This window comes from Schistocerca americana, chromosome 4 (genome assembly GCF_021461395.2).
Source record: "Schistocerca americana isolate TAMUIC-IGC-003095 chromosome 4, iqSchAmer2.1, whole genome shotgun sequence".
NCBI lineage: Eukaryota > Metazoa > Arthropoda > Insecta > Orthoptera > Acrididae > Schistocerca > Schistocerca americana.
The window spans coordinates 329,562,495-329,576,293 of record NC_060122.1 but is presented as its reverse complement, the minus strand read 5'-3'; the positions used below and the strand labels follow the sequence as shown (position 1 = coordinate 329,576,293).

Below are 13,799 nucleotides of genomic sequence, written 5' to 3'. Positions count from 1 at the left end.
CTCAATATACAGACTGAATAACATCGGGGATAGGCTACAACCTTGTCTCACTCCCTTCCCAACCACTGCTTCCCTTTCGTGCCCCTCGACTCTTATAACTGCCATCTGGTTTTTGTACAAATTGTAAATAGCCTTTCGCTCCCTGTAGTTTACCCCTGCCACTTTCAGAATTCTAAAGAGAGTATTCCAGTCAACATTGTCAAAAGCTTTCTCCAGAGACGTAGGTTTGCCTTTCCTTAATCTAGTTTCTAAGATAAGTCGTAGGGTCAGTATTGCCTCACTTGTTCCAACATTTCTACGGAATCCAAACTGATCTTCCCCGAGGTCAGCTTCTACTAGTTTTTCCATTCGTCTGTAGAGAATACGCGTTAGTATTTTGCATCCGTGACTTATTAAACTGATTGTTCGGTAATTTTCACATCTGTCAGCACCTGCTTTCTTTGGGATTGGAATTATTATATTCTTCTTGAAGTCTGAGGGTATTTCGCCTGTCTCGTACATCTTGCTCACCAGATGGTAGAGTTTTGTCAGGCTTAACAGTGTAGTTTTTTTTTAAGTGTTAATACCCAATAATAATTATGCTAATATGCATTTGCATAAAACTGGATAAATGGTGCAAGTTGAAATATTAGAAATATTTGTATCGCTGTGTCCCTTCAACTGCTTCAGTGTACCCCATACATGTGGCAAAGTAAATGTAAGATTGAGTCAAATTATAACTATGGATAGTAGAAAAACTTCCCAGCTCTGAAAGTTGTGTTCTACAATGTGCTAACAAGTATCTATTTATTCTATTAGTTACAGTGTTATTGTAATAAATAAAAGTGGATTTCACAGTAAATCGATATTGTTCGTTTCACTCTAACCCATGTTCACTTACATGTTAATTTCTTACGGTGTAGCTCATATATGATCGACGCCATTTGTGGTGTCACCGCCAGACACCACACTTGCTAGATGGTAGCCTTTAAATCGGACGCGGTCCGCTAGTATACGTCGGACCCGCGTGTCGCCACTGTCAGTGATTGCAGACCGAGCGCCACCACACGGCAGGTCTAGAGAGACGTACTAGCACTCGCCCCAGTTGTACAGCCGACTTTGCTAGCGAAGCTACACTGACCAGTACGCTCTCATTTGCCGAGACGATAGTTAGCTTAGCCTTCAGCTACGTCATTTGCTACGACCTAGCAAGGCGCCATTACCAGTTTATATTCAGTGTAATAATGTCTAAACAAGAGCGATGTTCTCCAATTGTGGATTAAAGTTAAGTATTCCAAGAACTACGTTCTTTTCTTTATAGGGTAATTACTTTACCTTGTTCCAGACCTCACGCCAATCTGCGTGAGCTTAACGCATGCCTTTCGGCTACCTCCGAGTGGCTTGGCTGTCTTGCCACGCCACTACACCATTCATGCGTTCTCTACTCACGTTTTAAAAACTTTCTCTACCCGCATAATAAAAACGTGTTGCTCATACTCATGCTACCCTCAGGAGCTGTGCGCCGTACTGTGGAGTATTTCGTACGTACTACTTCCTTAACAGCTTCATAACAATCTGTGACATGCCACCTCCGCTGATTGCGCTATTCATTGATAATACTACGACAGCGGAGCTGCATACTGTGTGAAGTTCGCTGTGCGCTTTGCATTCCGCTGGACGAGCTCCTTTCATGCAATACGTGCTGTCTAGCCAGAGGCAGCAGAAAGCTGCGGGCTGCAAGTGGGGATCAAAAGCACCCGCCTAGTCGCTATCGAGCTCGTTTGCCGGAGAGTAACAGAACAATGCGTTGGCGGCCCTTTCGTTACGTCTGCGACTCAGAAAGACGTACTGCACACAGCACTGACGATTTATGTAGGTGAAGCTGAGAACAGTGGTGTACTTCGGTAACGACGCTTTAAGTACAAGCCTGCCACTAATCTCCGTAGTAACCGCACTTAAATTTTGTGTATTTCTCTGTAAAACTAATTTTCAAATCTTGAAAATGTAGATTACAACCGTCGACCCACCGATTATACTGCACATAACACCATGGTTGGGGACCACTCAGAAATAGCTCCTGTAAACTCATTAGTTTTCGAAACAGATAATTTGGGAAGATACAAAGAATACTGCAACTTTCCGTTTAAAAATCAAATGGCTCTGAGCACTATGGGACTTAACATCTGAGGTCATCAGTCCTCAAGAACTTAGAACTACTTAAACCTAACTGACCTAAGGACATCACACACATCCATGTCTGAGGCAGGATTCGAACCTGCGACCGTAGCGGTCGCGCGCTTCCAGACTCAAGCGCCTAGAACCGCTCGGCCACACCGGCCGGCAACTTTCCGTTTCAAGCCAAACAATAACTTTTTTGAGGTTGAAATCAGAAAAAGATTGTGGTTCTGTTCTACTAATGTTTATTTCGCCAAGAAATACACTACTGGAAAGAAATGATCGCAACAGCAAAAAATAGTTGTACGACACAAACGAAAGTTGACAGAAGTGTTCCAGCATCTAAAAGATTACGTCTATTCAAATTTTGCACCAGTCGCATAAAAGTGGATCTATTAGCGCCACTAAGAGTATGCAGATCAAGTTTGTCTTACGGATACGCTATAACGGTCGTGAACGTTAGTTACGTTTGAGGCTGGACGAGGTGAGTTGATGATGGTCAACAATCCCTTTAAGGCGACAAAGAGGCCTTTACCAATACCTCACTGAGTTTGAACGAGGTTGTGTGATAGGGCTAAGAAAAATTGAATGTTCCTTCTGCAACGTTTCAGAAAGATGTGGCAGGGATGTAGCCACTGTACGTGATTACAGGCAGCGATGGTCACGGGAATGTATCGTCGCAAGAAAGCCGAGCTGCGGGCGCCACATGGCACTACCGTGAGAGAAGTATGGTTCTGGCCCATAGTACTGCACCTGCAGCAGCTATTTGAGGAACGGTTCATACCAAGTACAACGGACTGCTTCAAATCGGTCACGTCAAGGACAGCTCCGAACTAGATGCCCTGTAGCGTGCATTTCACTAACCCCAAACCACCGCCATTTGCGACTTCAGTGGTGTCAAGAGAGAGATAGGTGGAGGGGACGGTGGAGGTCTGTTGTGTTTTTTGATGAAAGCTGGTTGTATCTCGGGTGGCCGTGTGTTGGTTAGAAGGGCATGCGACCAACCTGTTTGCGTGATAGGCACATTGGACCTACACCTGGAGTTATGGTCTGGGGTGCGATTTCGTCTGAAAGCAGCAGCACTCTCGTGGTTATCCACGCTCTCAGACTAAAAATTTAGGTCAGTTTGGTGACTCGACCTCTTCTGCTGCTATTCACGAAAAGCATTCCAAGGGATGAAACTGTGTGCCGGAGCGAGACTCGAACTCGGGTCCTTTGCCTTTTGCGGGCAGGTGCTGTACCACCTGAGCTACCAAGCACGACTCACAACCCGTCCTCACAACCTCAGTTCCGCCAGTACCTCGTGTCCTACCTTCCAAGCTTCACAGAAGCTCTTCTGCGAACCTAGCAGAATTAGCACTCCTGGAAGAAAGGATATTGTAACTACCTAGTGTTCACAAGAAACATGTCTAGGAAGCCAGACGTTAGGAACAAAAAAGCTAACAACACATACACAGAATCGTTGAACATGAAATTAAGTGGGAAATGTGAAACGAGCTCTCATCACTGATGTCATGCACATGTTCAGTTAGAATTGTAAATTTCAATTAACTAGGTGGAAAGTATCAAGCACAGTGTATACGATAACAAAAACACACAATATCAAAATAAACAAATTGTATGAATGTAATATTAAAGGTTCTTTGGAGAAGGAAAGATATAGACGTAATGACAATTATAATGATCATCTAGATCTTGTAAACTTACCCGGAGACATTTAAGTCTCATCTTTCTCTACGATAATGATGGAAGCTGAATAAATCAATTAAAAGATTAATTGTAAGATCACCTGTGATTACGTCCAACGTTGGAGTGCTATTCCAGTGCCGGAGAGCACTGGCAATAGTGACACTGCAGGGGGAAAACAAGCTGAAGATACGAACTGAAGTTTGTGCTGGGGTGGGCACCCGACATGGGTAGCTTGTGAAGGACTGAAACTTCCTGGCAGATAAAACTATGTGCCGGACCGAGACTCGAACTCGGGACCTTTGCCTTTCGCGAGCAAGTGCTCGACCATCTGAGCTATCCAAGCACGACTGACGTCCCATCCTCACAGCTTTACTTCTGCCAGTACTGAAGGACTGTTCACCATAGTGCTGCGGTGAAGTAATGTTCAGCATTTCTGCCTACAAAGCAAGAAGACTCGCGTTCGAGTCCCGGCCGTGGCACAAAATTTATTTCTTCAGCTTCCATCATTATCTTACAATTATTTTGTGGTGCAAGTTTGTGCAGATGATTATAATCTTATGGACTAAACTGAGCCTCGAAATCGGTTCGAAATAAATCTTATTAGGACGGAAGCGCACAGTTTCGTTTTTTTGTTCTTTGTTTTTGTTTTTCAACGTAAAATATGACTCTGCTTTACCAAGAAGTGAGAGGAGAATCCGTATAAAAATAATAAATAACCAATACTCACCACCTTCAGAAAACAGGCCTCAGAACTGATAACACGAAAATAAAGTGAATGGTGTTACATATTCGAACAAGACGTTTTAGAAACCCAAAAAATTAAGAAGCAACCCATATCACAACCCTGGCCCACATTAAATGACAAGATTGGCAATGAATTCAGAAACTAGACGGCTGAAAGGTGTTTAATTTGACTTTCGGTATAGAACAGCCGAGTCCCGCAACCGTCTCTGAGAAGATGGACATACAGAAACGTGATGATTTTTGATTTGGTATGTTTTGTCGACCATTATAGCATGATATCTCTGTCGGACTTAGCCCATTTAGTCTGAACAAGATAATGTGTAAGACATCTTCTGCTCTCAAATTTTTAAATTTCTTTTTCTGGAAAATTCAATGCAATTTTCTCCTACTTTGCAGTATAATTTATATTTACGGGATAATAATAAACGTTTAATACCGTAATACAAGCGTGCTAATTTCGTGTGACATACAATACTGTTTTTTTTTTCGTTATACGTACATCAAAACATTACTTTTGGTTCACAGCACATTTAGAATGTTAGATCCTTATACGTTCGTCGGTAATTATGTACATCTTTTTATCACAATATCGCAACTGCAACTAAGAAAATCTCTCCGGATACGAGTTTGTGGCGTGTTGATATCTCAGTCAAGGTTATTACATAACTAATAAAATCTTCATGATGACGATGTGACTTCAAGACGGATTTCATTATTATTTACTATTATTAATTTTCCAGATATTTTGTTGATTACATCGGTCCATGCAACCTACAAACATTTACTTCTTTTGACCGTAACGATGGTGCAACAATTGACATTATTGTCTACAGTCCTGGACATAGTTTGTTTAAATTCCTGGCTCTTCTTTATTTTTTCTCATATAAAATTACCTAATTAATTGATCTTTAACTTTACTTTGTGTAATACTTTCTGCCTAGACGCAGATCACGTCAACGTGTATGTATTAGGCTTAATGAACTCGTCATCGTCTGACTTAGCACCCGAATTTTTCTTTTCTTTCATCTCTACGTCGACGGCACATTAAAATTCAGTTTTACTTTTGTTTTTCTCATTAAAGCACTCAAAAACGAGGCAAAATCTTCCAAAATATCAATCATAACAGGCAACGAACGAAAATAGAAAACTTGGAATTGTCTCCTTGTAGATAAAACATTATCCTGAATTTCAAAAATAAGGCATTGTCACGTGAATGTCGCATTTCTAGCAGATTGTCCGTGCACGACTCAGGAGAGTAATCGATGTGTCATTTTCAGCATGTTTCTGAGTACCTGCACTACATACTGCTTACCTCACAGTTTGCACTGTTTTTCCAGTCCTCTCAAATCGGAACAATCCAGATACTTTAAAATTAGATATAGCTGGCAGAAGCAAAACAAAACTTCTTAGGAGCAGTAGTGAATTCGTAATTTTACATATAGCTTTTAGTTTTCTAATTGCTTTGTCATTCATTACTCGTTACACTAATAAGAAGCAACAACAAATAAGAAAGAACATTGAACACATAAGGAAATAAATTTCGTACAGAGCATAATAATGCCTTACCTATATATAGGGTGGTGCATTAGAAAGGTGTTATTTTCATCCATCCACTGTTTTTTCTGTAAAACAAAAGAAAAATGTATTAGCAAAAATAGGGGCATCCTATCCTCCATCACATATGTAATTTAATTCTACTGAATTCTCTTTTCTTTTTAAAATCAAAGGCTGATTCCAATCCACTTACCAACGTACTTAAGAGGAACATTTCGTAAATAATGCACATTAATTTTTTTGTCTTCCCTTTTTTTCCCGGTATCTCCTTACAGTCCTTCATTGCAGTCTTACTGTTTCTCTGTTAGTGAATCTCAACGTTCCCTAACATCTATTATTCCGTCCAGGATAGCGCATCTATTCATTTGTCGAATGTCTCTAGTAATAGTAGTACGAAGTTCATCATCAGAAGGATACCGACAACCATATAGTTTTGTTTCAACTCTGGGAACAAGGCGAAGTCTGGTGTACCCATGTCCGGGCTGTAAGGAGCATGCAGCAATACTTACCGTAAGTATTCGCGCAGTTTTTTGGGTTACAACACCTCCGGTATGCAGGTGAACACCGTCGTAGAGAATAAATGGCCCAGCCTGGAGCATCTGAGGTCGGGTTTGTGCATTTTTCTGCGTAGCTTTCGTATGAAGTTATAATAATACTCAGCTGTGACAATTGTTCCACGTGGAACTTTTTCTGTCATGATGATTCCTTGGTGATCATACGCAGAAGTCTTCATTTACTTCAGCCCCGAAATTTTTTTGGGCGTGAATAAACTGAAACTCTAAACTCATTTGACTGTGTTATTAACTCCAGTTCTAAGTCTCTAATTTACGTTTCATCAGTAACGACAACTCAACACAAGAATCCTTGACCTTCACAGTCGAATCGTTGTTAGAGCAAGGTTACAGAGTCCAGGTGTTTCTGCTTCCCTTCAGCAGTCAAACAGTGTGCGACCCATCTCGCAGAAATTTTTCTCTTGCATGTCAGCGTGGTTAAATCAATATATTTTAAACTATATTTTCATACGAACAAAATCTGAAGTTTATGCCGATTCCCAAATTCTGTTTTAATCCACTGAATCATACTTCCGATAACTTTTGAAATTGTATAAATGGTAATCATGAGCAACCATAATAAAAGAGGCTGTCTCATCAGAAAGTGGACACTTCTGACAGAGATTTTCAGTGAGTTACGTTAGTTCGGAGTGACAGCTGAGATGACTCTGTGCATGTCTGATTCTCAAGAGGTAGGAATCACTTACGACGGCCATACTAAGGTGGAACAGCATTGTTTTTCTTTGTGTTGATAATAATCAATAAACATAACGCAAAGTTTTCATTTGTTATTCAACCATTTCGTAACACCTCAGAAATACGATGTCGTGGCCCTGCAGCTCTGGACCAATCGATTACAAAAGAAATTTACATCAACTACATCTACGTCCATATTCTGCAGATCACTGTGAAGTGTATACTAGAGGGTACTGCATCAGTTATCAGGGCTTTTTCCCCTTCCATTCACGTATGGAGCGCGGTAAGAAAGTTTAAATCCTCTGAGTGTACCGTAACTGACCTGCTCTTTCTACACAGGCTTTATCGGGATAGGTTACGTTTACCTTGAAGATCCTGCCAGTTCGATTCCTTCAACATGTCTGTGACACTCTGACGCAAGTCAAACAAACCAGGGACCATTTGCGCTGCTCTTCTCTGTATACGTCCAATATCCGTGAGTGCTATCTGGTACAGGTCTCACACGCTTCAGCTATATTGTAGAACGGGTAGCAAGAGCGATTTTTAAGCAATCCCCTCTATATACTGATTGCATTAAGATAGTATTTTACCAATAAACCGAAGTCTGACTCTTGCTCTACCCACAACTGAACCTATGTGATCGTTTCATGTCATGTCCCTAGGAATTGTTACATCCGCGTATTTATATCAAGTTGAAAAAAGATTCCTATCGTGACTCGTAATTATTAGAGTCATAAGATACTAAGAGCTTTCGTCTTGTGAACAGTTTTAGAGAGCTGATAATTTAAAACAAGTTGTCAAACTTTGCACCACTTTCAAATATTATCAAGGTCCCATTGAATATCTGTACATAAAATAATACATAACTCCGTCACCTGCGGAAAACCTTAGGCTGCTCTTAACATTTTTCGCAAAGTCATTAATATATATAGCAAGAATATCAAGGGACGTAATACACTTCTGCCGGGTAAATCCAGAATTACATCTACATCTGTCTATGACACTCCATTCAAAATAACGTGCTGCACCCTTCATAGCAAAGTATATCCATCCAGTCACTGGCCCTAGGGGCAAACCTCATTTTATACCATTTGTCGACACAGAGAAAGCTTTTGACAATGTTGATTGGAATACCCTCTTTGAAATAATGAAGGAAGCAGAGGTAAAATGCTGGGACCGAAAGCTATTTACAACATGTACAGAAACCTGATGGGTGTTATAAGAGTCGAGGGGTATGAAAAGGAAGCAGTGGTTGAGAAGGGAGTGAGACAAGGTTGTAGCATATCTTCGATGTTATTCAATTTGCACACTGAGCAAGCAGCAAAGGAAACCAAAGAAGTGCTTGGAGAAGGAATCAAAGTTCAGTCAGAAGAAACAAAAACTTCTAGGTTTGTCGATGACATTGCAATTCCGTCAGAGACAGCAGAGGACTTGAACGAAATGGACAGTGTGTTGAAAGGAGGACAAACAAGGAAAACGAGGATAATGGAATGTAGTCGAATTAAATCACGTGATGCTGTGGGAATTTGATTAGGAAACACACCCTTCAAGTGGTGGATGGGTTTTGCTATTTGGGCAGCAAAGTAACTGCTGATGGCCGAAGTAGGAGGATGTAAAACGAAGACTGACAATGGCATGAAAAGCGTTCGTGAAGAAGAGAAATATTTTAACACCGAATATAGTTTTAAGTGTTAGGCAGTCTTTTCTGGAGGTATTTGTGTGGAATGTAGCCATGTACGAAAGCGAAACATGGACGATTACCATTTTAGACAAGAAGAGAATAGAGGCCTCTGGAATGTGAAGCTACGCAAGAATGCTGACAATTACACGGGTAAGATGCGTAACTAATGAGGAAATGGAGAGAAAAGAAATTTGTGGGACAACCTGACCAAAAGGAGGGATCGAGTGTTTTGGATCTGCACCAGGTCGGATTAGAGGAAGACATCAAAGAGGCGGGCTGCTAGGTTTGTTACCGGTAGTTTCGAATAAGACGCAAGTATTACGAAAATGCTTCAGCAACTCAAATGGGAATCAGTGGAGGGAAGACGAGGTTCCTTTTGAGGAGCACTATTGAAAAAATTTAGAGAACTGGCATTTGTGGGTGATCCTATTACCGCCAAGGTGTATTTTGGGTAAGCACCACGAATATAAGATTGAAGACATTAGGGCTCGTAAAGAGGCATATTGACAGCATTTTTTCTCGCACTATTTGCGGGTAGAACAGAAAAGAAAATGGCTAATACTGGTACAGGTTACCCTCCGCCACGCACCATACAGTGGCTTGCGGAGTAGGTACGTAGATGCAGATTTGTTGACAGGACAAGTAGGGTGTAGCAGTTATACGGAGATGAAGACGCTTGCACAGGATAGAGTAAAACGGGGAGCTATATCAAAGCAGTTTTCGGACTGAAAACCACAACAACCCCATGGGCTCGTACGAGGTTGAGTCAAATGAAAACCTTAAATTTGTACTAACAAATCGAAATTTCGCGCCGTTATCCTGTAAGTTGGTAAGCGTGCTACAAACAGCGTGCAGAATAGCCTGTAGGTGGCAGCATAGTGCATATGCACACATACCATCGCAGTATCAGTATAAAGATGGCCGCCCCACTTGCGACTTGCACCAGTGAAGAACAGCGTCCTGTTATTCGGTTTTTGCGTGGTGAAGGTGTGAAACCTATTGAAATTCATCGACGAATGAAGGTTCAGTACGTGATGCATGTCTGTCACAGCAGAAACTCTACGAATGGAGTAGGAAGTTCGCAAATGGTGTGACTTCAGTGGAAGATGCTCCTCGTCCAGGTCAGGCCCAACGAGTTGTGACTTCACAGAAAATTGCAGCAGTTGAAGCCATAGTGAAGGAAAACCGCCGAGTGACACTGAATGACATTGCAGTATGTTTACAGATTAGTCATGGGTCAGCACACCACACTGTGCATGATGTGCTCCAGTTTCACAAAGTGTCTGCAAGATGGGTGCCACGGCAGCTGACTCTTGAAATGAGAGAATGACGTGTTGATACTTGTGAAGAACTTCTTCGGCGCACTGAACGAGAAGGTGATGGCTTCCTTGCAAGAACCGTTACTGGGGACGAAACCTGGGTTCACTTCCACCAACCGGAAAAGAGAGGGAGCAAGGAATGGCGCCATTCCTCATCACCAAAACCAAAGAAGTTTCTAACAGCACCATCAGCAGGGAAGGTTATGCTGACTCTCTTTTGGGATGAAAAAATCGTCATTTTGGAGCATTACATGCCTACAGGGACCACTGTCACCAGTGAATCATACACAGATCTCCTAAAAAATTCATCTGCGACCTGCAATCAAATCAAAGCGATGTGGATTGCTGTCAGCAGGTGTCCTTTTGCAACATGACAATGCAAGGCCCCAGACTGCCCGTACAACAGTTGCAACAGTCACAGACGTGCATTTTGAGTGTCTTCCTCATCCACCATACTCACCAGACCTTCACCAAAGTGATTTCCATATGTTTGCACCACTCAAAGACGCAATGAGAGGAAAGAAGTTCCGTTTTGATGAATAGGTACGTTACGCGGTGCATGAGTGGTTGCGCGGACTACCAAAAGAATTTCTTTCTAAAGGAATTTATGCACTTTGTTAAGAGCTGGAGGACTTCCATTGAGCGTGGGGGAGATTATGTTGAAAAGTGATACAGCTTTGTATCACTTCTGCACAATAAATAATATTTAAAAAAATATTTACGGTTTTCATGTGACTCACCCTCGTACTTTTCAGAACAAGCGTGGATTTGGAACTAGTCAAATCCTTTTAGGAAATGGAGAAATACTGCATCCACCTTACTGCCTTGATCCATGGATTTCGGTATGTATAATGAGAAAAGGGTGAGTTGTGTTTCACATGACTGATTTTTCGGAATTCGTTTTAGTTGGCACGGACGATGTCATTCTCTTCGAGAAACCACTTTAAGTGTGAGCTCAGAGTATGTTCTAAGATTCTATAACAAATGGATGTCAAGAATATTGGACGGAAGTTCTGTGGATCACATCTATTACCCTTCGTGTAGACTCGTGTCACCTGTGATTTCTCCTAGCTACTGGGCACGGTATTTTTGCGAGTGATCTACGGCAGATTATAGCTAACATGGGACTAATTCGGCTGAAAACTGTGTATAGAATCTGATAGGCATTCCATCGGGCACTGGCGCTTTGTTCAGTTTTAACGATTTCAGCTGTTTGTCAGCGACACTAACACTAATATCTATTTCACTCATCTTTTCAGTAATATGACAATGAAATTGATTAATAATCCTGGATTGCTTTGAAAATGAACATTGAAAAGCAGAGGTAAGCATTTCAGCTTTTGCTTTGCTATCCATAATTTTAGTTCCAGTCTCGTCGTAGCATTTTTAAAACTTTTTCGTATTTTCTGATTGAGAATTTATGCTAGCTGACACTTCTAAAATTACCGTCATTCATTTATGTGTCTGAGAATTACTGTCGTCGCTAGTTTTTTCCTGTAGATGGCTGTACCTCCCATATATTTCCTTAGGACAGGTTCATCATTAAATAATTTACTCTATTGTTAAACACCTATGTTCAATAGCCTTTTAATATTTTTTGTTACGGATCACCCCCGCCACCCCCCACCCCCAGCCCCCCACAAACACACAGGTACACACAAGTGCGCATGCACGCGAAAGTCTCACTTGTTTTTACTGAACTCATACTCTTATGTACAGAGAAACCCACAGTTTGTGTCTGAAAAAAAATTCATTCCAGGGGAAACGAGCTATATTTCTTATAAATCGAACAACCACAATGATTCCGGTACTGAGGTATCGTAATGAGTATACTTCGCTTCTCATTATTTTCTGTTTAGTTATAATACTCATAATTGAACGTACCTTTTTCTTTTTCCGAAGTGTCACACGTACTCCATCCACCGATATCTCAAGCGTCACTTTCTTTTTCTTCACACCTTTAGCCTTGAACTCGTACTGAAACATAAGAATAAAGGTAGGGAATCAATTAACTTTAACTGACCAGTCTCTCAGTTGTATTAGTGGCTTAAATTACAAAACACAGACAGCAAATCGACTATGAAGACACAAAGCAATGTGTTGCTATAAATACAGTAATATTATTAAAAAAAAGAAATACAGTTCATTATCTCGGAGATAAAAAACGGGTTTATTATTCCTCTGTAGCGTAGTCGTAATATATTTTATTTGAGCAAATTTAACAGAGAACAAAAACCGTTAATTAAAAAATTGGTCTGTTTCGGAACAAAGAAGATGCCTGTGATGTTTATAATCAGTAAATTCGCGATAGAATGCACCTGTAAAATAGAGTTATGCTACTATTTTGAATTGGTAAGCAACCATTCGCCTAAAATTTCAGAAAGACTCTAATCTTCTGTATCACTAGTCCTCTTTTAAGCTTGTATACGGAAAACGATGTCTCAGTATTCTACATCTACATTTATACTTCGCAAACCAACCAAAGGTGTGTGGCGGAGGGCACTTTACGTGCCATTGTCATTACCTCCCTTTCCTGTTCCAGACTGCCGAAAAGCCTCCGTGCGCGCTCGAATCTCTCTAATTTTACATTCGTGATCTCCTTGGAGGTATAAGTAGGGGGAAGAAATATATTCGATACCTCATCCAGAAACGCACCCTCTCGAAACCTGGACAGCAAGCTACACCGCGACGCAGAGCCCCTCTCTTGCAGAGTCTGCCACTTGAGTTTGCTCAACATCTCCGTAACGCTATCACGTATACCAATAACCCTGTGACGAAACGCGCCGCTCTTCTTTGGATCTTCTCTATCTCCTGTGTCAACCCGCCCTGGTACGGATCTCACACTGATGAGCAATACTCAAGTATAGGTCGGACGAGTGTTTTGTAAGCCACCTCCGTTGTTGATGGACTACATTTTCTAAGGACTCTCCCAATGAATCTCAACCTTCTTTATATTACAAATGGTGTCCAGAGTTCTTTCTTTAAATGGGAGTATAGCCCAGTTCCTCTACAAATTTACGAAACTGAAGTTTATTGTTTTTTCTCCGGTTTTCATAAGTTTCTGCAGCTTCGTTCCAATAAGAATTAAAAGTTCATTCAGGAGTGAAATTACTAATTACAATGTCTGTGTTTATAGTGTCCGTATCTTCACATTACAGTGTTTGTCAGCCATGAATGAATATGAGAAAGGACACTGTAGTGTGAACATACACTGTACAAATAAGGACCTTGTAACCACACATAATGTATCCATGTCTCAGCGTGCAAAAATTATGGTAAAATATCTGCGTTTCTCCCTGCAGACAATTTGCGCTCGTAAAGGTTATGGGCACCACGACATATGGAAGTTTTGATCGGTTCTGGAAGTTGTTAAGGCGATCGTCTGTGATAAGCGGGAAATCCGAGTTCGAA

The 13,799-nt window shown here is 41.1% G+C and overlaps 1 protein-coding gene across 1 annotated transcript in view; it reads right to left on the bottom strand.

Annotated features, from left to right (window-relative positions):
• Positions 1 to 13,799, bottom strand: part of LOC124613449 (carboxyl-terminal PDZ ligand of neuronal nitric oxide synthase protein-like) — a 970,717-nt gene that overhangs the window by 320,063 nt on the left and 636,855 nt on the right. The window contains exons 3-4 of the mRNA XM_047142152.1: positions 12,273 to 12,365; positions 6,154 to 6,209 (exon numbers count right to left, since the gene is read on the bottom strand). Coding sequence (XP_046998108.1) covers positions 6,154 to 6,209; positions 12,273 to 12,365 — 149 coding nt within the window. The remainder of the gene's footprint in view (positions 1 to 6,153; positions 6,210 to 12,272; positions 12,366 to 13,799) is intronic.